Below are 26,435 nucleotides of genomic sequence, written 5' to 3' on the forward strand. Positions count from 1 at the left end.
GTCGTAAAGGCTGAAGTACTTTTTGTCAACATTTTTCCCAGTTTTTATATTGGTGGGGCAGGGGGCAAATCCTTTATAAATTAGCTAAATACCTTGGGATATCTGGAAGTCTTCATTTTTCACATTATCAATTCTGTGGTAATGGTGGAGAAAAGAGAAAAGTTTTAAATTGGTTGAAAAGGGCAGAAAGTGGAACTGGGCTAAAATTGAGAGGGAGGGATTAGGTGAGAAAGAGGAAGGTACAAGAACTCGCAAGCAACAGGAAGAAATGTAATAGTGTGAGAGGTGGAGCCTTAGCCTACAGTCAGAGGAGAAAAGACAGATCCAAGAAAGAAAAATGAATTAAAAAAAAAAGTCGTTATCGAAAATAGTTGCAAATAAAAATCTCCCTTTGTCTTTTCAATAGGCTTAAAAGTATTGCATCCTGTGTGAAGTACACCACTGATAGATGATGAGTTATGACTGACCATACGATTTGGTTTTGAGCTTTTTTGTGTAAAACTTCATTGTTCACAATATGTTTAGAAGGAAGATGCAAAAGGTATTTCAGCTCAGGCAGTACAAGAGCGCTTCCTTTTGAGATAATGACTGTAATATTGTATTTTTCCTTAAAAATATCTATTTCACTGTTTCTTGAAAGCTAGAATTCATTAAAGAAAAACGCGCCAGGAATAAATGAGAAATTCTCACCTTTTTAAGTGAGTTGTATTTTTATCTATAGGTTTGAGGCAGGGAGCTCTGGAAATGTTCAGTTTATGAAAAGAAAAGAAATAAATAAATAGAGCAACAATATTAAAATGCATATAATTGTTCCTTCTACTCCTCAGACAGGAATGGGACATCTACGTGTTACAAAAGAAGGCCTTCGTCTGGAAGGGGAATCTGAATTCTTATTCCCACTTTATGCCAAAGAAATCCATTCTCGAGTGGTAAGCAAATAATTGTTCTATATAGTGCTGGAATAAAATTAATGCAGTAATGAACAGTTGGATTTATGCTAAGTCTAGGTACCTGTCAGGGAAAAAATAATGTCTAAAAAAATATATATACATTTTCTGAAATACATACTATATACACACATTTTTCCGTGCTTGTAAGAGTCATTTAGAAATATATGAACATTGTATTGAATGTACAATACAAGAATACGATAAATATTTTACAAGCATGATCATTGGGGGTACATGCTTAAAAAGTGGACAGTAATGAATTAGGAAGGTCAGTGCACACAAGTGATGCTAAAATTTTAGAAGTGCATGGAAAGTTTATTATTTTTACTGAGACTATTTTTCACACATGCTACCCCATGAAACTGCATGTTTTGTTTGCTCATTCATTAAGAGCTCATAAAACTCTTTAAATATCTATAAAATCAGAAGATCTCGTAGGAAAAACTATTATTTCTCTACTAAACTCAATTTTTGCCAATTCTTGCACAGCAGTATTAGAAGTATGACACTTCAAATAAGTACATTTATAAAATTTACATGACTAAACTGAAAGATTTCATTTTGTTTACATAGACTGAAAAATGTATTATTATTGGGGGAAAATATGAATAGCATACTTGGTCGAAGAAGGCATTTATTAAGCAGATTGACTTTAAAACACTGAGTGTAGTATGGCAGATTTCAATTGGAGTAATTAATTTTGATTAAGAAGAAAGAACCTGAATTAATTTTGAGTTATTTACATGAATACTGAAACTTACACAGGTATATTGGTATTCTGAGAGAGCAATATTGGTTTCTTGACAACAAAAAGAAATACTTTTTGGAAATATCTTCTGTCATCCAAACTCACCAAACAGTTATGAGCAATATAATCCACCAGTGGGATATTTCACAGAATAAAGTCTTCCTCAATGAGATTAAAAGCCAAATTTGACTCTTTTATTCCATCAGACACATAACCATCCTCATCAGGTCATTGAAAGAAATAGTATGAGTCTCATTCAGGTATGAGACTTCTGAAACTAAGGGGAAAGCATTGGAATCACTATAGCAAGAGAAAAATTAAATGAATTTATCAGATAACGTGGTTAATGCTGAATTTAGAATGAGTTGGTTGAAATGCTCCATGACTGAAATTCCAGCTGTACCAATGTACTTTATGTCTATTTAGCCTTCTTTTTTCTCTCCTTCTGCAATAAATATTTCCAGTAGAAAGAACAGTTCATTTAGGCATAGAGATCCTATCACTAAATCTGTATTTTCACTTTGTTTCTTATACTGTGTTCTCTTCTGTCTCAGAAGCAGTGGGAACACTGCTTATGTGCTTACATGAATTTCCCCGGAGGTTGTTTATCCAATAAGACACATAACTTTTTAAAACCAACATAGCTAGTACTTTATTTCCTCTGCCCAGAAAAATAGTTGTGCAATGTTCAGATGTCCTTTGTGCTCTTTTAATATTCCTTCCATCTTTTAGTAGATTTAGTACAATATAGAAAGCAAGAGGTGTGGCAGCATCTATGCTTAGCTGTCTAATGACCCATTGTGATCATTAGTAGCATGTATTAATTATAGCCTGGAGGCTGCTGGATGTCTCTGCCCCCTATGAACTGATCGTTCATCAGGATTTTGTTTGTTTCCTTGCTTGTTAGCTTGCTTCCTTGTTTTTAAAACATTTAAACTCGATTGAGCATAAGCCTCCAGAGAGGCTTAATTGCCTGTAGCTTGCTCTCCTGAGTGTCACTCTCTATATTTATTATCATAAAGTTGCTTATTTGTTATGGCTTCTTTTACTAAGTTCATCTGTTAGAGAATTGGGCTATCATAGCAGCTTTCTCTCTTGCCTTAAGTGTTTTCTCTTTGCAGTTTTCTAACAGCTTTTCTCACCTAATGAGGCCTCCAAAGTGCTAAGAAAATATGTTGCAGAAAATCAACTTGCTATGCATCATCTCTGGAGCCTATTACAACTTTATGCCTTCATTACGGCAACACAGAGTTGTGGGCAATACCATTTCATTTTAGCTTATACATATTCATAGCAGGATGAAAGATATGCAGTTACAAATATGTTACTAAATTTTAATTAGTCAACAACATGTGGAAGTAGCAGGTCTACAGTATACTTTATTCATACTTAAAATCAATATCACAAATGAGTAATTCATTCTTTAAATGAACAGCAGTCGGATAAGTTTAACAGAGATGACCAACTCTGTGGGTGATTTAGCATCAGTACTTAAACATAGTATATTTACCTGATCTTTGTTGACTGATATAACTCATGAACTAACAATAATGATTTATAACTGCTATCTGATACAATTTATAAAGCACATTTCATTTATCCTGCTCATTTAGTAATTTCTTTTGAGATAGCCTATCTTCCTACATCCACTTTAATAAAAATATCGAAGTTGCACTCCAAATCATGCATTGCTTTTACCAGTGTTACTGGGTAAGTTTTTATAGCAAAATACTTCACATAAAATGTGTACAAAATTATCAGGTTAACTCATGCACTAGGCATGGAACGTGACTTGGGAGTGATATTCAAGGATTCACCTTTCAAGACGCCGGCTTGAGTCAGAACTGCCAGACACCGTACATGTGAAAGAGGCTGTTGGACTTCATGATCTTAGAGTTCTCTTCCAACCTAGATGCTCTATGGTTTACGATATTCCAGCAGTTAGAAACTCACCTGTTCATTTGGGAATGAGGACCCCCTTTGAAGTCACAAACAGGCAGCTTGCTAATACCCTCTTTGTCCCTGATGTTCACGATGTTACAGGAAGTCTCAATCGTGTATGGAAAAGTAGTAAATTTAATACTCAAACAATTTTTTTTTCCAAAAAATAATATGTTAGCATTCATGTTCATCAGCCCAGTACTGTAGTTTTTGGCCACTGGAAACATTCTCTGTAATTGCTTTCTTATTTTAAATCTGATACCATTAAAATAATCAAAAATATTTGTCCAAATTATTTGATAACATTTGTGGATGGTTTTGTAACTGCAAAGCACTTTCAGTGATGGTTGTAATATGAATATGAGACTATGTATTTTGAGAATTGCTTACTTTTTCTAAGCATTCTGCTGAATCTACAGTTTTTTCTCCATGCGTTAGGACTCATCACTGCTTCTCCAGTCTACTCACAATGTGACTGTGAATGCTCGCAATTCCAATGGAGAAGTCACAGGCAGATTAAACGTGGGTAAGTCTTACTATCATTACTTTTAGAAATATTTTAATAAATACTTCTAAGGATCTTGGACAATACAAAAAGTTAAACATGACTCTTTTTTTTTTTTAAATTATTGTTTTGGCTATATTTGAATAATAATCTGATTACCACTTAATAAATAACAACAGTGACTTCATGACCAAAACTTTACATATCACATGGTCAAAATTTCAGTGATATGGAACATATGCAGGTGATTTGTCTGCTCCATTCTGCTTGTGGATTCACATCATGGGACTGGCTATTCTCCTGTGCTGAGATCTGGCTCCCAACCTGCCTGATGAGAAGTTCTCAGGGTGCCCTTTGGGAAGGGCTGACTGCAGAGCAGATCATTTAACACCACACTAATTTGTCCAACTTCATCCCTGCCCAGTTTGCAAAGCTTGCTATTAAAATCTTGTCATACAGTAACCCAAAAGCCTGATGAATTTTTTGACAGGCTGTGTCCAACCTGCATGACCTGTAACTTCTGATAGAAATGTGCTGTAAATACGTGTGTGGATATTATGACCTGAGTGTAGGCACTTGGGAAATGTGTGACCCCATCATTAGTAGGTTCTTTTCCATAAAAGTGAAAAAAGCTGCTCTGATTTCTGCCAGACTCAGTTCTGTTACCATATTTTAATATACTCACAATGCACTTAGGGAATGATGCCCCTATGGAGATAATGCTCCTTCATATTTCAATCCAAAAACATGACTTACCACTGGCAGGAAGAAGATCCATCACTTCTCATGGAGATATTTCTGCATGAAGAATTAAGAAACAACGCGGGGAAAAAATGCAGGCACTGATAGGTACTATAATTGAGGTCCTTAAGTGAGCAGTCTGAAATAGTCACCTGTAATGTATAATTCTAATTAGCAAAGAGAGCTGCAATGCTGAATGTAGCATACATGATGTATTTTACTGAAAAGAAAGGTGTTTTTATTATTGTGCTGGTCACTGAGTATGAATCATACCTTTAGAAAACAAAGCTTTGCAAAGAAAACAACTAATTTCAGACCTTTCTGTTTTCATTTCCTCTTTCTCCCATCTAAGTCACCACATAAGCTTCTTCTGAGAGCATTAAAAAAGTGCACGATGGAAAAAAAATGGATATGTGCTTTCTTAAATACCTGAAGAATTAAAACTAGTTGCTCAGTAGATATCCAGAGATACCTGAATCAAAGAAGGCTTACAAGCTGAATACCCAATAGGCTGGGAAGGGTCAATATGTTCATACTGGGATTGTGGTATTTAGAGGGGCGTCTTCTGCTGAACAGAAGCAGTCTTGGCCAGAGTGACTTATTTTATAGCAAGTGCCATTTCTATTTAGTATTTTCTTTCTTCACTGATAGTTTAATTCTGTTTTTCTGCTTTGTATTACTTGATCCTTCTGTCCACATTCTCAGTAATGTACAAGTCATGTTGTTTTCACTTACGATCTTCTGCCTCTTAACCTGTTCCCAAGGGAATGCCCAATAGTTGGCGCTGTCCAGACATGCTGTATTTGGCTTAGACAGCAAGTAGGAAAGAGTAGAGTTTAAGCTACAATACATACATTTCAAGTCTCTTAAAGGAAGTCTGACTATTAAAGCATCTCAGGTTCAACAGTGAAGCAGGAAACTTCTGACATCACTTTGGCCTGCTCTTTTGAGAGCTGCTACAGTATATATTTAGGTTAGAGAGTAGAATAACAAACTGAACCAGAGAAAATCAAAATATACCTAAAGAAAGTGCTGAAAATGTATTTACATATTACTTCAAATTCATTCATGTCAAAGTAATCTCTTTTTTACTAGCAATTCTATTCATCAAATTCATTAGTAACTGGTCTTAAATAATTATAACTGGGATAATTGGTACCATTGTAAATACTGACATCAAATATTACTACTATTAAATAATACTAATTTTAGACTGATAGAAAAGTGTTGGATGGCCAATAAAAAGTTAATACTGTAAAGAAATCTCAGTATCTAAAGATGTGGTCAAGCAGCAGTGACTTGTGCAAGCAGCAGTCTACCAGAGTAAATGACCATCTACAAATAGCTTGATATTTTGAGCTGTTCTTCATAGCCAGTCAAAATGTCTGTATATAAGTTGAGGTTCCCTTATAAGAATTCTGAAAAATAGTTGTGCAGCTAATTCAATTCATATGCACAAGCCTTTGCTAAAGAATCAATGCCTTTAACAATTGCCTGCATACTGAAATTGCCTCTTAATACTCCTTTCATCTCGTCAGTATGAACAGTTACCACAGAGAAGCAGTTTTATACATAAGTTTGAGAACATTCCAAAGATGACAATATAATCTAATATCACTTGTAAAATCATAACAAAAATACCTTTTAACTTACAGAAGATTGTGATTCAGATGATCTACTCAATATTCTAAAGGCTTATTAAATGTGATTTTAATAGTGTCTTCAGTAGAAGTCGCAAGAGTGATGTGAAACTAATCTTGAAGAGTTTCTATGGAACTCTTCACATGGAAATAATAGACACGTATTATCCTAGAACGAACAAGGTTTCTGTCATGAATCACTTCAAATGTGAGCAGCTTTTATCCTTAGAGCACTGGTTTGAAAACTTTTACATTCTCCTAAATTTACCTGCATGGCATACCTCTAGCAGAAATTACTGGACATTGTGACTATAAATGCTGCATACTTTGCTATGTTTTGGACTTTGTTCCATAATTACACTGCTTTCAGAAGCCTCAGTGAATGCAAATACTTTCGACAGCCTGTCAGAAAAACAAACAAACAAACAAACAAATAAATAGCAACCAAATACTGAGTTCCTTCATACAGAAAAACTGTCACCTGCTGACATTCATCAAAGCTTGTTGAACGGTTATGGAGACCAAGCAGTGGATGTGAGCCCAGTTACATGTTGGACAACTTTGGCAAAAGTGGGTTACCTCCACTGGTGCAGATTTTTTTGAATGCATCATGGAGGCTTTTGTTCATCACTGATGAAAATGCACAGCTAATGGTGGTAATTGTGTTCAAAACTAGTGTTTTGTAGCTGAGAATCTGCTCTATCAAATAGTGCACCAAGAAACAGTGATGTCAGTATCTTCAGGCCATGAGTTCAGTTTAAATTATTAAAACTAGAGGGAATTGATTTAGATAACTATGTGATGAAGCTGTTACGCACTTTAAAACATGAAATCAGCACCACTGTGAAAGCATGTGAATATGGTAAAATTCAAAATGGTTTATACAGTCTGAAAACAGAATTACAGTCAAATTTCTGCCTAGAGAGTCTTTTCAGATACATCACATCAATCTTAGCCATTCCACCCTCTTCTTTCAGGCAGGAACAACGTTCTGAGGAAGCAGATGTTTGTCAGTACCTGAGATATGTTTTCATTGGTGTTAATTGCCATCTGTAAACTGCTACTCCCCAATGTCAAATCATTACTGTTTTTCTTATCAGCGTTTTGATATTTCATTCTCAAGCAATGGTATTTTTCTTCATTAGAGACATAATAGGAAGAAAACAGTGTTAATGAAGCATGATGTGTGGAAGAGGAATTTGATGGTGTTTTTATAGGGAAAACCCTGAAGCCAGTTTTATAAACTTGACTTAATTAATAGCATTGTAAAATCATTTAGCTTTTCCTTCTTTACTTTTCCCAGAAGGCTTTCATTAAAAACTTAATTTTTGTCCAAATAAGTTCTTTCTTATCTTTAAGATAAAAGCCAGAAAATATTTCTTGAAGATCTTTGTACTGCAGCAAGATTATTATTTGCACAACTTTAATTGCTGTCCAGCTGGGTTATAAGAAGGAAAGATACAACGTAGGAGTAATTAATAGAAAGATAAATTGCAAACTTCACTGAAGTATTTTTGAGGTGATTAAGTCTTCCTATGATCAAGAGCTTACATTATTTGTTCCAAGAGGATGAAAGCAGGGACTTTTACCTCCAGGGTATAATGCTTTTAGCTGCCAATGAATCTGATCATATAAAGGCATACATTCTAACTTTATTTAAAAGGAAAGCTTAGTTGACTCAGATCAGGCAAAATTTAGAGAATAGCAGGTGGCTGCTAATTTTTTTCCTAATTTCCTGTTTTGATTTGTGACAGATGTGTCTCTGTTCTATATTAAATGCATACACTCTTAAACTTTTGTGAGACCACTGTTTATTTAAATGGTTATAATTTTGGAAAATGTTAGAAGAAATCATGGAAAATACTAAGTGGTAATCAGTGTGCATTTAAGTTAAAGCTAGCTATGTATTCCTCCATAAAAGCTTACTTATATAAATAGTGATGTAGTCATTACAACCAGTTTAATATCTAGGCTTCAGTGATATTCCCTTCTGGAAAAAGGTTACCATTCATGGGTGTTTACATCCTATGTGCAGTAAGGTGCTTAACATAGCAGATTGTTGGGTCCCAAATGTGATAATCTCTATGATGAAATATGTGATGATCTTCAGGGTCAGCAAAGCTAACTTAAACCAAACTTTAAAATGATCTAAAAGTTAATCAATCAGGTAGTTGCTTAAATATGTAAGCATCACAGTTAAGGGGAACTTTAACCTGTCCAAGGGGATTTGAGTTCTGTGTCGTCCCTTCTTTTGTGTCTTGAAGAATTAAAAACAACTTGTGTGTAAGTCAAGACAGTTTAGCTCTGTAAAGAAGTTAACATTTGGGAAATTGTGTTTTTGTGAATTATTATGTGGAAAAAGAACCAGATTGTGCATACCTAGCTCTAGTCAGAGAGCAATTACTCAACTGAGTAATTCCTTCCCTACCTCCTTTATTTTCATGGGAATAAGGAATTCAAAATAGGTGAAGAAAATCAAATTATTAAATGCTTTATATCTTCCTCCACTTTTGCTGTCTTCAATAAACTTACAATCCCAAACAACATATTTTGCTTCATATCATATAGTAAGCATTAATGTAAGTCACTGGGGGAGAATTTCAGGATAGAAGTTAATGCTAAATATGACTAATTGGTACTTTCTTCCTTTAAAGTAATAAGAAGATTGAATTATTGGCACTGTTTAAGGCTAGATGACTTCATAAAGGTTAACTTAAAATAGCTGAAATTTATTGTGACTAAAATCTTTTATGGAATTTGGATAATTAAGTGTATCTGAAACGCTGGTATAAAGTGTAACAGTGCTTTCTTTTTAAAGGTGAACCAACTCTGGACCGCAGTTAGCAGCTAAAAAAAAAGTTGCTAGAGCCCTTCTGCAGAAAAAGAGCCCCCACCTTAGTGAACTGTTGAACATGTATCTGCAGTGTACCCTTGTGGCAACGAGGTCTAATAGCATTCTGAGCTGCATTATCCCCCTCCTGAGGTTACAGCTGGAATACTGTTTTACTTCACCTCCTCCAGCATGGCACAGCTATCAGCAAACTGGGGAGACTCCCACAGGGCATAACTAATATGGTCAGGGACTGGGAGCACATGAAAAATAAGAAGCTGAAGAAGGTGATGTTTACTTTAATCTGCAGAGAAGATGGCCTTCTAATTGCTACCTAATTGCTGCTGCTCAGGGAAGGGCTAAAGGCAAGATGGAGCCAGACTCTTCACACAGAAAAATGAACTGAACAGTGGCAAGAGGCAATAGCTGCAGTCAGACAAAGTATAACTGGACATAAGTGTGGGAAAACATCACTATTAAAATGGCTAAGCACTGGAGCAGGTTGCTCAGGGAGGACAGCCTTTACTTAGAGGTGTTAACATTCCTCCTGAGCACCCTGAGCTAATTTCCAGCCAAGCTGGTTCTGCTGTGCACTGGCAGTTGGGTGAAGCAAACTCCACAGGTGCTTTCTGACTTGCATCCATCTATGGTTCTGTCTTCATCTGGCACTCTGCAAGGGCTGAGAACACTTACAGACCCCAGGTCAGACCTAGCCCTCGTCTTAGGTGCTCAGGGGCATCTGTAATAAGCTGAAAACTGGTCAGGGAATACCAGAGTACACATAATGGCACTAAACAGCTGTGCTTTGGCAGCTGAGTCATTCTCCTTCTGTTTAACTGGTCCTCTCACCTTGAGTCTTATGCCCAGATCCAGCAGGCGTACACAGGCAGTAATCTTAAAGAACAATATTGGGTTGATCTTAAGAAAATTAACCCACGGCTTCTTTTTTAAAAAAAAGTATAATTGGAGGAAAAAAAGGTAATACAATTATTCATTATGCAGAAGATAAAGTATTCTTTAATAGTATTAAAGGATAAAGAACTTTGTAGAATTGAACTATAATCTTTATCAAGAAACTTCAAGGATTTGCTGAGGAATGACAACAGAAATGATGGCATCATATATTTTTAATCAAGTCACTGTAATCTGTTCCTGCCATTGTTTCTACATGCAGTAATCAATTTTACAATCACGTATTTCATGTTTTTATTTTTCTTTATATTTAAACAGAGCAATGAAAATGTTCAGATGTATAAAGACATTCAGTTACCTCATACTGAGAAGGAGAAATATTGCCACCTAAATTATACTAGATTGGGTTGCAATTGTATATATGATTAGTGTTTGCATTGATCATTCAGAACCAGATTTTCAAAGATCTTTTCAAAGGCTTTTGTTCAACTGTAGGGAATAACAAAGTGTAAGAAGTGCTAGCAGTAAGGTGTGCTTATATCCTTTGTAGGAGATGCTTCTAAGGTGATAAGAGATATATGATACGGAGATAAAATGTATATACCCAATATGCTGCATGTACTCTGTAATAATGTATTTGTTCCAATAAGAGATCACCAGGCACTTCCATACCATTCCATATGAAAATTTGATTAATTTTATGGCTCTAAATGTAATGGCTTTGCATTTATTGGTACTTTATTACTTACAGAGCTAGAACTGAATCTGTAGGAGTATTACATTTTTAATGCACTTTTAATGAGATCTTATTTTAAATAAGGTGTTTTAATATAATAATCAACTAAAAAATTCAATTGCATAGCAATACCCCAAAGCACTTGGGATTTTGTCTTATGTTCAAAACTTCTATGATTCTGGGTGGTAGGAGGGATATGAAGCACACAGAGCAGGTGACAGCCATAAATTATCAAAGTTATACTTGGTAAGAAAAGATCTGATATTAGAAAAACTCAGTGCTTGAAAGCCTCTTCTTCCATGAAATCTGAAGATGCACTAGAAGTGCTTAATGCTAGGCAGAACTAACTGGTTTTGAAGAATTTACCTACATACTACCAATTTTGTTGATGTTAAGTCTTTGTGAGTAAGTATTAGCAGGCAGGCCTTGTTTTTGATGAAAACCCTTCTATATTTATATTGCACTGGAACTCAAAGGTTTGGTAGCAACAAAAGGGAAGTACTTCAAATGCTTTTATACCAAAATGGAATCATGAAGCATAAGACTTTCCTTCTTTGGAAAACCAGCCAGGGGGGTCAGGAGTGAGGAGAAGAAACAGAAAGGAAGACAGCTTAGCAGTGTGCCCATTTGCAGAGATTTATGGCAATGCACTACTGGAAAAACTGGAAGGTCACATGCCTTAGAATAAACGCATTTATTAAAGGGCCATTTTTCATCATTTGCACTGGCATCCTCAGTGTCAGGAGGTACGTGATGATGTGATGATCACTTGAGGTCTGCTTCAGAGCTGCTTGTATTAAAGGAGGAAATGTAAAGTAACAATGGGCAATTATTAGTCATCCTAAACAGCAAGAATAACCCATTCACCTGAAAATTTGTGTGGCACCTCTGGCAGAAATGGCAAAATAGTTCAACTGCTTTCTACAACCTATGCTCAGTCATGTAACAGTTTTAACTGTAGTATTTTAATAGGAAGCATAATTAAATAGCATTATTTTACTTACAGGTAGGGTACATGCATACTAGGGTTTATATACTAGGCTGCTAAACAAAATACGTTTAGAAAATTAGAGATTAATCTTTCAGATGTTGAATTAGGTTGCTGGTTTTGAGCTGAAAATTAATCCTTTGGGGATCACAATACAATCAATGGTATTGCAAGATATCCAGTGCTACTTTCGATTTAAGAAATATATTTCCATTTCTTTAAAAGTCTATTTTTGGGTTTGGGAAATTTGTTCCACACATACTAAGCCGTCTCTTCCCTAAGATTGAAACGTATGTTTTAGTTTGGCTTACTCTAGCATACTATTCAAAGATTTAAAGTAAGTAATATGTTATCCATATCATTCTTTCATAATGATGATTATCTAATGGACAGTCCTTGTTCCACTTTACTGGTGCATTTGTGTTGAGAAAGCCATGGAACATGGCTTTTGTTAAAGATTTAATCAAGTTTGCAAGGACCAGAAGAAAAATCTGGATGCAAATCCACCATAAGCAAGGCCATTGTTTGGTGTTTTTCAAACAGCCTCCACTCTAGAGTCTTTAGGAATGCATGTAGTGGAGATTGAATGTTTTCATTGCTTGTCACACTTTTTCTTATTTACGTATAGCTTTAAAATATAATGTGTGTAGTTCACTATGCGCCCATCTTAGATGCTGGGTAACTGCCCCTCTGCGTGCTTAAATTCAGCGTTTAGATTCCTGTAGCTTGCTCAGAGGAAAAAAATTAAGGCATCAAACAGAACAGGCCAGGACACACTGTTTGCTGCAGAGGCAGATGGCATATCATAACTTTCTTTGTACAGCTAAACCCTCTTTCCTCCAGAGCTGGAGAACTTCATTTATCCTGTCTGGGAAGAGCAGCACTAAGCCATACATTGTCTGGAGGTCTCAGTGTAGTACAGGTCTAGGCTGTGCCAAGGAACATAGAGTAACAGAAATTGGCGATGCATGTGTCTCCTCTGCCTTGGCTCTCTCTAATTTATTAGTATAGATATTATCTTGTTAGAACTTGGAGCTCATCTAGGATGAGCACTTATCTATAAATACTGTTTTGCCTTGTGTTTCTCTTCTATCTGAGTATATTTTTCTTCCTATATCTCATTATTTTAGTGTAGGACACCTACCATTTCTACTGTTAAAGGTATACTGCTTTAACTGGAATAATCAGGTATTAATAGAGTAGAGTAGAGAAGGGACCAAAAATATAATTATGTGGTCTAATGTTAAGAACAATTAGCTGGGAGTAGAAAGAGTGAATCTCAGCCTTGTTCCAATTATTGTTAGATCTGAGTGTGTATACATGGGCTAGATTAATTAAACTAATACATACATCAGCTCTGGTTGTATCAGTATGATGTTCTTTATGCCAGAATTGGTATTAAATAGACAGGATGGCTGAGAAAGTCGGTCTGCACAACACGTGTTTGTGTTGGCTGTTCCTGTTTGCTTTGGTTAGATGAGAGAAAATGGAATTTGGGCCAAGTTTATTCGGGCAAAAGATTTGAGCAAAAGTTATACAGCATATGTATATGCATATCTGCATATACAAGCAGAGTGAATTAGTCTACATTCCATAATAATCTAATTTTTTAAAAATGTCAATTTTCTAGCAATATGCAAGTGTACGAATTACATTATTCAATTCATTCTGTTGGAGGTAGTTCTTTCCATTTCCTGCAAGGAGAGGCATGAAAAATCTTCTTTTGACAAGATTGCTTGTGAAATAGATTCAGCAAATTAGGAAATCAATAAGATAAATGTACTCATAGACAAGATCAAGTTAGGCCTGGTGCAAATCATGCCACACTTCTTCAGTTCTTTCAAATTTACTTTTTTCTTTCTCAAGTGATTTATAATCAGTGAAAACTTCTGTATCTACCAAGGTGTTGAGAAGGAAAGAGCAGAGATTCTGCTATTTAGACCCAGCAATTTATTTTCAAAGCTGATTCCCTTTGTACCAAAGAAATCAGTAGATTCCCCCTAAACATACAGGGTCTTCATCATTATCAAGAATTTTTCTGTGATCATGTACAAATAAATAAAAATGAAATATATATTAATGATAGACATTTCTGAGTTGCATTTTAGATATAATGCTCCATATCGTTTGCAAGCTTTCACAGTAATTGAGATACACTTACGCCAGCTTCCAATTTGTATTTTAAAGATTTCACATACTATAAAAGTTCACAACTTAGAACTGAACCTGTCAAAGGTTTTGGGCACCTAATTTGCTCTAAAGTACTTATGACCAAAATGTCAATCTTCAGGATCCTTGCTTCCTTATAAATTCTTTTAAACAGTAAATATTCTTAGATAACAACAACAACAAAAATTGTTTTAGGCATTCCAGACCTACCAAAAGACTTAGAATCCTGAAAACAAAAATGTCTAACCTTCGCATGAGAAAGAAATTAGCATTCACATTTCTATCTCGTCTACTGCATGATTTTTAGAATGAGCTCCAGTGATAACCAGGATCAGAAGACATGGTGGCAAGCACAACTTTTCTCCATTAGTTCTACAGCTGGCTATGGACCATGGAAGCTGGTCTCTTAGGTTTCATTCCTATTTAGGATATAAAAGCTCCAAATAATACCTTCCTTTCTATACCTCCAAATATACCTTCTTTAATAAAAGAGACAGAAAATCACTCCTAAATCAACTGTATCCTCAGCATCCCTGAATCATCTGACCTCTATCATGTCAGATAGGAGAGGCTTAGGTTTGTGTATCCCAAAGTCATTCTGTGCAGTGTAATTGTGGTTGGTGGATGAAAGGCAGGAAAGAAAAGACTGCCATTGCAATAGCAATTAAAGACAGTAACAGCCAGTTTTTTATTTGTTTGGATAAACAAAAGATCACGCTCTTTACTGCTTCTGGACAGGAACGGAAATAACAAATCAACCACAGTTCTCTACTAAAGCATTAATATGGAACCACGTTTGTTTCATTTACCTACCTGCCTGTGAGTAACACCTTTTCTCTGGTATTTTCTGGTATTCTCTGGTATCTTCTGAGCTCTTTTAGCAATTTCAGAAATGAAGGCATGTGTTTGGAAGGAGCTTTATAGAAGAGCATTATCTACAATTATCTACAGTTTACATTCTGAACATAGAATTTGATGATGACTCTATTAAACAGATACTCAAACTTATGTGATGTGAATTTTTAATTGATCTAATTGTTTAAAATGAGAAATATAAAGGCCTAAGTCTATACTTACTCACCAAGAAAAAATGTAGAACAAAATGTTTTACTGGACTTAGGATCTTGTGATACGTAAAGACTCTTGCACACAAAATCCAACTGACAATACTCCCAGCTTTTTGAAAATCCTCTAAGAACATGACAGGATAATATTTGTTAGATACACAGAGCTAAACTGGCAGCTGAGGGTCCTGCCCTTTTACTGGATTTTAAAGCATTTGAGCTTCCCTAATGAAAAGGGATTACTTTGTTAATTATTTTCTATGTTAAAAAAAAGAAAAACTGCTATACTCACACAGATCAAAGCAGCTTCAACACCAAGAATACAAATGGTTCAATGAGGCATTGTTTGTCTTGACCAATTTGAGAGGAATTTCCTAAATTTTGTCTTGAAACCCAACTTGATAACATGACTCCAGGCACAGTTTTGAACAACAGGTTGGAAAATGTGAGTATGCGCATTCAGTTTCGGTACTTCCAGAGCCACTGTCTGAATGCTTCATGATCATTAATTGTTAAATAAGTCACAAAATTAAGACCACAACGTGGTTAGCAACTTATATAGGAAGTTAAAGAAAGCTGATGTAATTATTTCATTATTCTACTGTGTTTTGCAGGTCCTAAAATGGTAGAATTCCACGGCCAGCAATTTCAGATCAACTCAAAGGATGGCAAGCCACTTTTTACAGTAGATGAAAATGAGGTTGTCATTGGAACAGATAAACTTCGAGTCACAGGTTTGTAGCAGCTTAAGAAATGCCCAACTAATAACCATGTGAATAATGAAATAATTTTAAAATGAGCCATGTTAAAAATGTTAAAAAATACTGAGTTTAACTTATTGGAAACTACATATCTGAAAGTATTCTAACTTTTCCAATAAATAATCAAAAGCTTTAAGGGAAAACCAATATGTGTATATAAGAATGCATATATGCCTACATATGTATTTCAATTTAATTTAATGCCATGTTCAAGCATAGTTAGTGATTGGAACTGTACTTGCATATTTTTTCTAAATTATTTAACATTTTCAGAGCATACTTTTAAATGACGATGAAAAAAATCTTGCACATTTCAATTTGAAAAATCAGCTGTATTGTTTCTTAAAATGTTTTAGACTCTGGCATTTTTATATGTTTTTTTCTTTCAAGGTGAAAGCCACTGTATTTCAGCTCTATGTGTAGTATATATGTCTCACTATAGTATTTATAGTGTATTTATAATGTCATCTGTCAAAAGACAGGTTTGCTTTGGGCTATTTCTGCAAATCACTGAAGTACTCATTTACAAAGTACAATGTCAAAATTGTCACACAAAAAGCTGTTTCCTCTTATATGACCTGATAAAATCAACCTTCATTTTCCAGGATTAAGGGTGCATTAAAACAAATACATCAGTGTGTGATTTCCCTTTATCTGGAGGACTCTGTCAAAGAAAATACGGAAATAATCCTGTAACTTGCTTTCAGTTACATTTTTAATATTTTTAACTTTATTGCAACTATCATTTTTGCTAATTATTGATCCTCTGAAATCTTGAGGTCTTAATTTTGATGGATCGATTCATATTATTTCACTGTGCAGAACTGCAGATGTGATATTAAGCACATGATTCATGTTTCAAAGCAAAGGTTGAGATATAATAAATGTGTTAATAAATTTTGTTTATGCCTGAAGGTTTTATCTTTTTTTTTCTTTTTTTTTTTTTTACTTTTTAACCTAATTGAAAATACAACTTTGTTTAACCAGGAAACCATATCAAATGATTATTGTTTGCCCAAGGGATGCTAAACTTTAATAGAAAAACATGTTTAACAAAGATAAGAAAAACTGCATAATTGTTAACTGATTTAGAAAAGATCTCTCTCTGCTCAAAGTAAAATAATTTGTACATGAATAGAGATTGTTATGCTTAAACATGTATTCTGACTTGTCAATATGAATCTTACAAGGATAACTGTTTTCTTTAGTAGATGCTGCAGAAACACACATTGCTCGTTTCTTTTCTACACTGTAGTACAAGTCAAAAATAAATCCGTTAAAGTCAGTGAGGTTATTTCAGTGTAAAATTAACATTAGTGAGAAGAGATTCATGCCTACTATGCTTCAAACTTATTTATTAAAATTGTGATTTAAATGATACTATTACCATGAAGGATAAATTAGTAATACTTGATGCACTGAGATAAATTTTTGAAACATTTTTTGATAGAGAGGAAGATCAACTGGAAAATTTATGCAGAAACAGACTCTATAGGGCTTAAAATACACAAAGAACATTTTGCAGTTTTTTATATGCAATATGGGGAGCTGTTTGGTTTTACTTCTCAGGTGTTCAAGGCCAGGCTGGATGGGGCTTTCAGCAACCTGGTCTAGTGGGAGCTGTTCCTGCCTATAGCAGGGGGTTAGAACTAGATGATCTTAAAGGAGCCTTCCAACCCAAACCATTCTGTGATTCCATGATTCTGTGATTTATGTGAATTGTGAAAATGTTGGTAATTATAAGAAAACATGGCGGTTTTAAACTAAAATACAGTGTAGCAGAGAACCAATGTCAGTGATTTCGGGAAAAAAATGAAAGTCTAAGGAAAAGCAAATCCAACCCAACACCTCCGGAACTGTCATTTTCCAGCAGTTTGGTATGCTTGACCTCATGCTATTTCAGTCCAGTCATTTTCTGTTACATGTAGTAGAATGAAATTGTAGCAGTGTTTCTCCCATTTCTTCCAAGAGGACCAAATCTATGGGAAAAGTGATGATCAGCAAAGAGTTTTGGATACCCCAGAGATCCAGATGTACGTGTTCAGACAATTGAACTGGACCCTCACTCAACAGCCAGTGTAACCTGCAGTATGATTTGGCTCACATCTGTAGGGGATACCTAGGCAGATATCTCTTCTGCTGATGAAGTACAGTTGTCTTCATAGAATCGTAGAAGGGCTGGGGTTGGAAGGAACCTTAAATCCTACCCAGTTCCAAGCCCCTCTCATCCATCTGTTCTTGAATGTCTCCAGAGATGAGGCATCCGCAACCTCTCTGGGCAGCCTGTGCTGGCGTATCTCTGCCGAGTAATCTAATCTAAATCTCTCCTCTTTTAGTTTAAATACACTCCTCCTTGTCTTATCACAATCTGCCCATGAAAAAAGTCTGCCTTTCTTCTGTTTATTAGCTCTCTGTTGGTGGAAGGCCACAATGAGGTCTTCTTTATGATGAGCTCAGTGGCTCATTTAGGTCACTTTGATACAGTGGCTGAGTTAACACACTTAAAAAACCATTTTGTTTCCTAGTGCTGTGTGGGAGGGTTTTCAGTGTAAACAGCTATACTGAAACATGATATGAAGATTCTTGTTAAATTTAAATGCTTCTGCTCAGAAGCTAAGTATGTGACAAAAAAAAAATCTGTCAGTCTTTAAATAGGAAGATAGCATTTGCTTGATGGCTTGTGTGTACTGGGGGTGTTAATGAAACATATTGGCTTCAATCCTCTCATTAAAAAAATCTTGCTCTTATATTCTATAAAATACCAAATATAGTAATATTCATATCAAATCTTAAAGCTTTATCTTTCCTTTGTATAAATAAAGTAGTTATAAAGTACGCAAGAAATCAATTCAGGTCATCTTCCAAAAAGTATTACTGTGAGGTGATTTTCTTCAGTATGTGTACCGTACTTAATGCTGTTATTTAATGAAGACGTTTCCTCACAGGAAGGCAAGGTCTTAATTTTTCTTAGAGGTGCACGCTCTAGAATATATAAATAAATCTTCTAATTCCCTCTTACACATACAGTATCTTTATCACCTGAATTCATCATTTTAAAAATATAAATCCATGAATAAATGTTACATCACATTTGGCCCCACTAGTAACACATTCCTTCACTCGTGGTTCTCTGTTTGCAATTACGTTTAAGGCCCATCAGCCAATTTTAATCCATGTAATGCATTCCAGGCTGATTTGTGTTGCTGTAATCTCTTAATCAAAATGTGATGTAGCATCAAAGTAAATGCCTATGGAAATTTATTACGCCCATACTTTTACCTTTATCAACCAAGCTTGTCATCTCATTTGCAATTTAAAGATATGGATGTATTTAATAATGTCATAACCAGTGCTTTTCTGAATACAAAAAAGGTGCAAGAAGAGTGCAGATGATGATGTTTAATTAGTCTTCTAGGGGACCTTAGTATTTCATACTCACTTTTCATACTCCGGTACCTCAGCTTCTTGACTTTCAGATGAATGTATGAGAAAGAGTAAAACTGAATTTCTCATGTTATACCACAAAGCCAGTGATAGAAACATCCATACATTTAACCTTTAAATCCACTTGAATCAGTTTCAAAACTACAGGTAGTTGGTGATGAGCTATAGCTATTGTATGGAATTCTAAAGATGACAGATGAATTAAATGTAAAGCAGGCAGAACACAGACTCTATCCATGCTGGTGATGTCTAATGTGGAAACAAAACTCACAAGATATAGACACATTTATTTTCATTTTGATGTCATTATTTATTGAGTGAGACAGGGTGCTTGAGCAAGTTATCCAGAGAGGCTTCAGAGTCTCCTACTCTGGAGATATTCAGAATCCACCTGGATGCTTTCCTGTGCAGCTTACTGTAGGAAACCTGCTTTAGCAGGGGCTTGAACTGAATGATCTCCAAAGTTCCCTTCCAACCCCTACCATTCTGTCATTCTGTGAATTTGTCAGCATAACATAGTAGAGTGTGTTCATATAGAGAAACTGCTGAACTCCACTTACCTTTTATTACCTGATAATTACTTTGATATCTAGATACGTTATTTCATATTTCTGTGAATACCTATTATTAGTACTTTTGCAAAATATTAATGGAAGTGATTGTATTCTTCCTACATCTTTATAATAATGCAATCTGTCTGGTTTATTGCAAGTCAATATGGGATTTTTGAAATTTGGGATTTTTTTGCACATGTATATAACAGGAAAATCTATAAAAATACAATTGCAATACTAGATATTTAATGGCACTGAAACAGTGTCACATCATTAGGTTCCATGGAGATGTTCCAATATGCACTGGTTTTCTGGCAGTTTCAGAGAATTGTATCTACAGCAATGAGATGCTACAAAATACAGATAAGGTGCTGTTGTGGTTTAGTTGATTCTGTTGTCAAATGTGCCACTCTAATACTTCACTGGAATAAAGGTTCTCCAAGAAAGACAGCCTGGCAAGGGGGGAGCTGCCTTTTTACTTGTGAGAGCAGCGGAAATTCGTGGTGCTTTACTTCCGATGAGGAAGAAGCTGGGAACTTATGGGTCAGGATTAAAGGGCAGATCAACTTGGGCCTCACTGTGGTGTGTACTGCAGAAAGCCTGTTTAAGAAGAAGCTGAGGAGGCCTTCTCCTGACAACTGAAGAAGCCAGTTGATAAGTCTTTCTCTCCGGAGTACCAGTGGTATCAAATGCCCAGCCTTTCCTATAGAGCTTAAAACAAGATGGAAATTGACCTTTTATCCTTAGCTATAGTCTAAAATTAATGTGATTATGTAAGTCTGTAATATTTGCAAAGGTTTTGTAGAGTTTTACTTATCTCTATTAATTCTAATGGAATTTGCATTGTAAAAATCCTATTTACATTTTTTTGTCAGAAGTAGTAAAACATTTGTCTGTCTTCAGACTCATTAAACATCATTTTAATTCTTTACACCTGTACTTTAACATTAACTCTGTATTCTGTAGTTCCAGCCAATACAGTAATAGCAAAACAGTATCTGTATAATAATTATTTCATCAGTTATTAATAGATATTTTTGTATTTTCTTCTGTTCTCAAAGTAGCTGTAATTCCTTGTCACTATTTGTAATAGTTGAACTTTTACAGTACAAGTGGGTTTTTCCTTTCCAGGGCCTGAAGGAGCACTTTTTGAACACTCTGTAGAAACACCACTCGTGAAAGCAGAAGCTTTTAAACAGCTAAGGTAAGAACTTATGCATCAAAACAGAAGTCTAATAAGCACGTTTGCTGTATGTGCTCACATTTTTCATATCAAGGGATTTTTAACAAAATGTATAGAACCGCTACTAAATTCCATTTTATATGACAAATTGATGCTTTTCGAGAAAATATTACATTGGTCTGCAATTTTGAAGTATAATATGAGATTATTTATTATCAGTGGTGAATATTCAAAGCTACATAATATACTGAATATATTTTTTTCTATATACCTTGATTTTACAATTTCAGAACACATAAGTGACTTTCTCTGCGTATTGAAATAAATGTTGCTTTTCGGAAATCAGTCATGGACTTATGATGAATAAAGATTTCTAGAAACTTCTATCAGTCTCAGGAACCAGATTAGTAAGAAACATTTAGAAAGGCACAAAACTCTGTATAATTAAAAAATGATTTGGGGTGAGAAAATCTCTATAAAGTATCTTTTATGATTCAGCACTCCTTAATCCTGGGATGGCATTTCTTTGTGCATTACTCTGTGTAATTTGGAGGATCTCAAATTAGTTTATAATATGTTGATGATGAGCTCAACTTAATCTACATTCAGTTCATGAAAATCTTCTGTTTCACTTTATAAGTTGATTCAAAGAAGAATCAAATGAAGAAATGTTCTTTGTAATTTTATTTCTGTCCTTTCGTACCTTGGCAGTCTACTACTTTCTGTCATGATTTTTCTTCTTAGTTCTTTCTCCAATAGGAAAAACTACTAGAGAGTAGCAGAAGATTATTTAAACTATCAAGAGCACTGTCTATATCTTATTGACTGAATTTTCAGATTGAGAATTGCAAATGAGAGGGAAAATTTGTTAAGACACTTCTAATTTTCTTCTTGATATATAACATTAATCTACAGTGAGATATCATGTGCTTGCATTTGAGACAGAATGGACTTGGGATGTTAATTTTTTTGCATGTTTATCTCCACTTTCTTCTACTGTAGTAGAATTTGGATGAGAGACTTTGGCCAATATTTAGAGTTCTACATTATAAGGAACATTGGTTTTGGAGGGAGTGGTCAGATTATGTTGTAAACTTTTAATTTCCTATGATTGTCTGTTTTGATGAAGTATTTATGACCACTTCTGACATGGTAATTTTTAATTACACGTCAAGAAGCTCTCTATAAATTTAATTGGATACATATTGGTTATTTTATGTGGTTGCTACTTTGCTTTAAATAGATTATCAATTAACAATATTTCAATAGGCTTAAAGCTAATCGTTTTATTCAATAGCCATTGTGCTGTGTTACTTTTAAAGTATGAATTCTTCTTTGAATGTAATTTGAAAACAATTACGCTGTTGTAAGCTACATTTAACAATGGCTCATGTGTTTTTGATGTATAATTTGAAACAAAAAATTGAGGTTAATTCAAAATATTCATAATGTTCTACTTCTTGGATGAGTTTGTTTGGCAGCTTATCTGTTTAATGATATTAACACGTCAATGATAAGAACATTTTGGGCTATAGTGTTGCTATGTGTTGACAGGGCTTAACTCTAATAGTTAAAATCCCATTCAGTTCTGTGCTCAGTTGACTTAAAATAGTTGGAAATACTGATTCTTTCAGAATTTACTGTATATATTTATAGTATATAACAAGAATTGTTATAGTGTCAAGGAATCATGGAATAGCCAAGGAAAAGATCTCCAAGATCATCCAGTCCAACCATACACTTACCACAAATATTTCCTCACTAAACCATGACCCTCAATAAAACAACTAAATATTTCTTGAAGACCTCCAGGGATGGTGACTCAACCACCCATCTGGGCAGCCCATTCAGTGCCTGACCACCCTAGTTTTTCCGAATTTTCCACCAAATTTTTCCTAACAAAGAGAAAGTGGTACAGTCTCCCCTGATCTTCCTCTTCTCCAAACTGAACAACCCCAGTTCCCTCAGCCATCTTCCATAAGGCTTGTGTTCCAGACTCTTCACCAGCTTTGTTGCCCTTCTCTACACATGCTCCAAGGCCTCAAGTGTCTTTCTTGTAGTGAGGGGCTCAAAACTGAACACAGCACTTGAGGCTTATGTTCAGCCAAGCAACCAACACCCCCAGGTCTGTTGCTTCCACACAGTCATCCAGACACTCTGCCCCAAGCCTGTAGCATTGCCTGGGGTTGTTGTGGCCGAAGTGCAGGATGCAGCATTTGGTCCCATTCTTCCCACTGGTCTCATCTCAGTGATCCAGCCTGTCCAGATCCCTCTGAAGGGCCTTCAGATCCTCCAGCAGTTTGACACTTCCTCCCAGTGGGGTGCTATCTACAAACTTACTGAGGATGCACTCAATCCCCTTGTCCAAGTCATCAATAAAAATATTAAATAGACAAGCCCCTGTACCAACCTGTGGGGAACACCACTGTGACCAGTTGTATCTACATGGTAGCATGAACACTGATGTCTGCCTTAAAGCTGCTAACCACCTGTGCTAGAAACCAAGTTACTTCAACCCAAAGAAGAGTGCCAGATATCAGAGCATAAAGCTCTGTAATGTATGCAACACTCACTGATGTCCTGGCAGACCATGAAGCTAACTCAAAGCAGTTCTAAATGCCTCTATCTTTTAATTGTGTTGCTGTCTCTACCACCCATAACTGGTGTCAAGTCTGAGAGCAGAAACGGCAGTGATTCTGTGAAGGGATCCTTAAAAGGATCAAGAAGCAAATGCATTTGTCTGCAGTGCAGATGCTAAGATATTGACAGATAAAGGTAATGCTGGAAAAATGTTATTTTCAAGGACAGCCTTAAATGTCAGTGTTAACAAGATCCATGCATTCCATTGTGAAGAAGCTGAGACAAGTTATCCAGTAAATAGGAGTTCTGTAATACTTTGTGAATATTCTGTTGGTTAATTATAGATTAAATGCCAATTGGTAGGCACTTCTATGTGATTTTTTTCAAAGTAGTTTTAAGTAATACTTTTCTATTTTTATTTTGAAATGCTTCTTTTCCAGTTTAAGGTAGTGACTATGTAGTTACAGGCAATAGAGCCTATTTGCTCATCTGAAGTCCTATCTTCGTACTTTCACCATCTATTAATCTTCTGCTATTTTCATAGAATCACTGAATCTTTGAGTAAGAAGGAACTCTTAAAGGTAATCTGGTCCAAATCCCCTGCAATGAACATGGACACCTACAGCTCAATCAGACTGCTCAGAGCCCTGTCCTGCCTGACCTTGAATGTCACCAAGGACCACCACATCTCCAAGCAACTTTTTCCATTGCTTCACCACCCCTATTGTAAAAATCTTCTTCCTTATGCCCAAACTTCCCTCCTTTAGTTGGAAACCTTTTCTCTTTGTCCTATCACAACAGACCCTGATAAAGAGTCTGTCCCCTTCTTTCTTACAGCCCCCCTTCATACACTAAAAGGCTGCTCTCAGGTCTCCCTTGCACTTTCTTTTCTCCAAGCTGAACAGCCCCAGCTCTCTCAGTCTATCTTCACAGGAGACATGTTCCATCCCTTTGATCATTTTTGTGGCCCTCTCCTGGATGCACTCCAACAGGTCCATATCTCTCTTGTGAAGAGACTGAAGACTCCACATCTGGATGCAGTACTCCAGGTGAGGCCTCACCAGCACAGAGCAGAGGAGCAGGATCACTCTGTTGCCCTGCTCGCCACACTGCTTTGGATGCAGCCCACCATATGGCTGGTTTTCTGGGCTGCAAGGGCACATTGCTGCTTCATGTCCAGATTCCCATCCACCAGTACCCCCAGGTACTTTTTGGCAGGGCTGTGCTCCATGATTACATCCCCCAGCTTGTATTGATAATGGGGGTTGCTGGGTCCCAGGTGCTAGACCTGCACGTCCATTTATTGAACCTCATGAGGTTCTCCTGGGCTCACTGCTCAAGCTGGTCTGAGTCTGTCTGTATGGCATCCCATCCCTCGGGCATTAGCCACACCCCGCATCTTGGTCTCATCCATAAACTTGCTGAGGGTGCATTTGATCCCGTTGTCATGTCATTGATGAACGTGATATCAAGGGCCACAACACGCAGCTTTGGGAACAGAGAATATTGCTTCAAGAAATCCCATCCACTTTGGATGTAGTTATGCATTTCAAGGTGCTGACAGGAAAGCCGTGATTGATTGCAACATTTCAGCTGGCATCGTATGATCAGGGACCACATTCTCTGTTGTTCTGATTTAGAACAGTATCACCAACAACACTGACACAAATGGCCTTCTTGAATTACACATTCTGCTGGCTTTACAGTCCAAATGTCAAATTTCAAGATAGACTGCTTTTCTGGAAGCACAGTGATAAGTGTTAGAACATATCTTTTTATAGCTAAGTAGTGGAGACAGAGCAATGCGATTATACTGTGGTCGGTAACTGTCCTTTCATTCTGTAGTTGGAAGGAAGCACACCAAACCTTTTTCAGTCTTATAGATTGAATTCATGGCTCAGTTGCAAAGAAAAAAGGATGTGCTTGCCCTTACTTCCAAATGGTATAAAGTAACAAACTCTGCTTTTCACAACTGAAGCATCCCTAGGTATAACATTGCCTACTTTTTAGTTGCTGTCATAAAGTTTTTATGTCTAGGTAAGATACCATTTATTAACCAATCATATACTGTGCCTAATAAATACAATGCTCAAGGATGAGTACCAGCTTTATTCACATATTTGCCACATATGGATGTCTGACAGCAAGCAACTGTGCATTCTGAGCACAAGTCCCATGGAAAATCACTGTTATTACACTCAATCTGTGTATTTTGCCAGTTCTACAACTGAGGTTTTACATCCAAGTCGAAAAGGACCCACATCATTCCACACTTCTTGAATCTGAAAAGCACTATAGCAGGAATGATGTCACTGTTCCAGAGAGTGAGAGTCAGCTTTTGTCAGAGCATGGTTATAAATGTATATATAATGTTATCAGAATATGGCTGTATTTAACAGCTTATGAGCTGAAATCTTCTGAGAACATTTCAGTATTTCCTAGGGAAATGGCCTCATTTAGAACAAATATATTATAGTGATATTCATAACAAAATAAAGAAATGAATAATTTAAAAAGTGTTGCTTCATATTTTGATGAAGTACCTCTGTTCAAAGCTTAAAAAGCACCAAAACATGTATTTATTAGCTTTTGATATTCATGTTGTAGAATACTGACAGTTTGACAGCTCACTTATATAGATACTTCTCAGTATTTAGTTAAGGCAAGTTGCTGTACTGGTTGGTTGCCA

General features: G+C 35.9%; 1 protein-coding gene across 18 annotated transcripts in view; it reads left to right on the forward strand.

The window, feature by feature from the left end:
• SGCG (sarcoglycan gamma) overlaps window positions 1–26,435 on the forward strand; it is a 118,894-nt gene that overhangs the window by 76,664 nt on the left and 15,795 nt on the right. For all 18 annotated transcript variants that reach the window (XM_042866451.1, XM_042866444.1, XM_042866449.1 and 15 more), the window contains 4 exons: window positions 828–929; window positions 4,078–4,165; window positions 15,839–15,958; window positions 21,115–21,187. In XM_042866451.1, the coding sequence (XP_042722385.1) occupies window positions 828–929; window positions 4,078–4,165; window positions 15,839–15,958; window positions 21,115–21,187 (383 nt within the window). The remainder of the gene's footprint in view (window positions 1–827; window positions 930–4,077; window positions 4,166–15,838; window positions 15,959–21,114; window positions 21,188–26,435) is intronic.

The sequence above is a fragment of the Lagopus leucura genome, unplaced genomic scaffold, assembly GCF_019238085.1.
Source record: "Lagopus leucura isolate 7727_CA_CO unplaced genomic scaffold, USGS_WTPT01 Super-Scaffold_100001, whole genome shotgun sequence".
NCBI classification, from domain to species: Eukaryota; Metazoa; Chordata; class Aves; order Galliformes; family Phasianidae; genus Lagopus; species Lagopus leucura.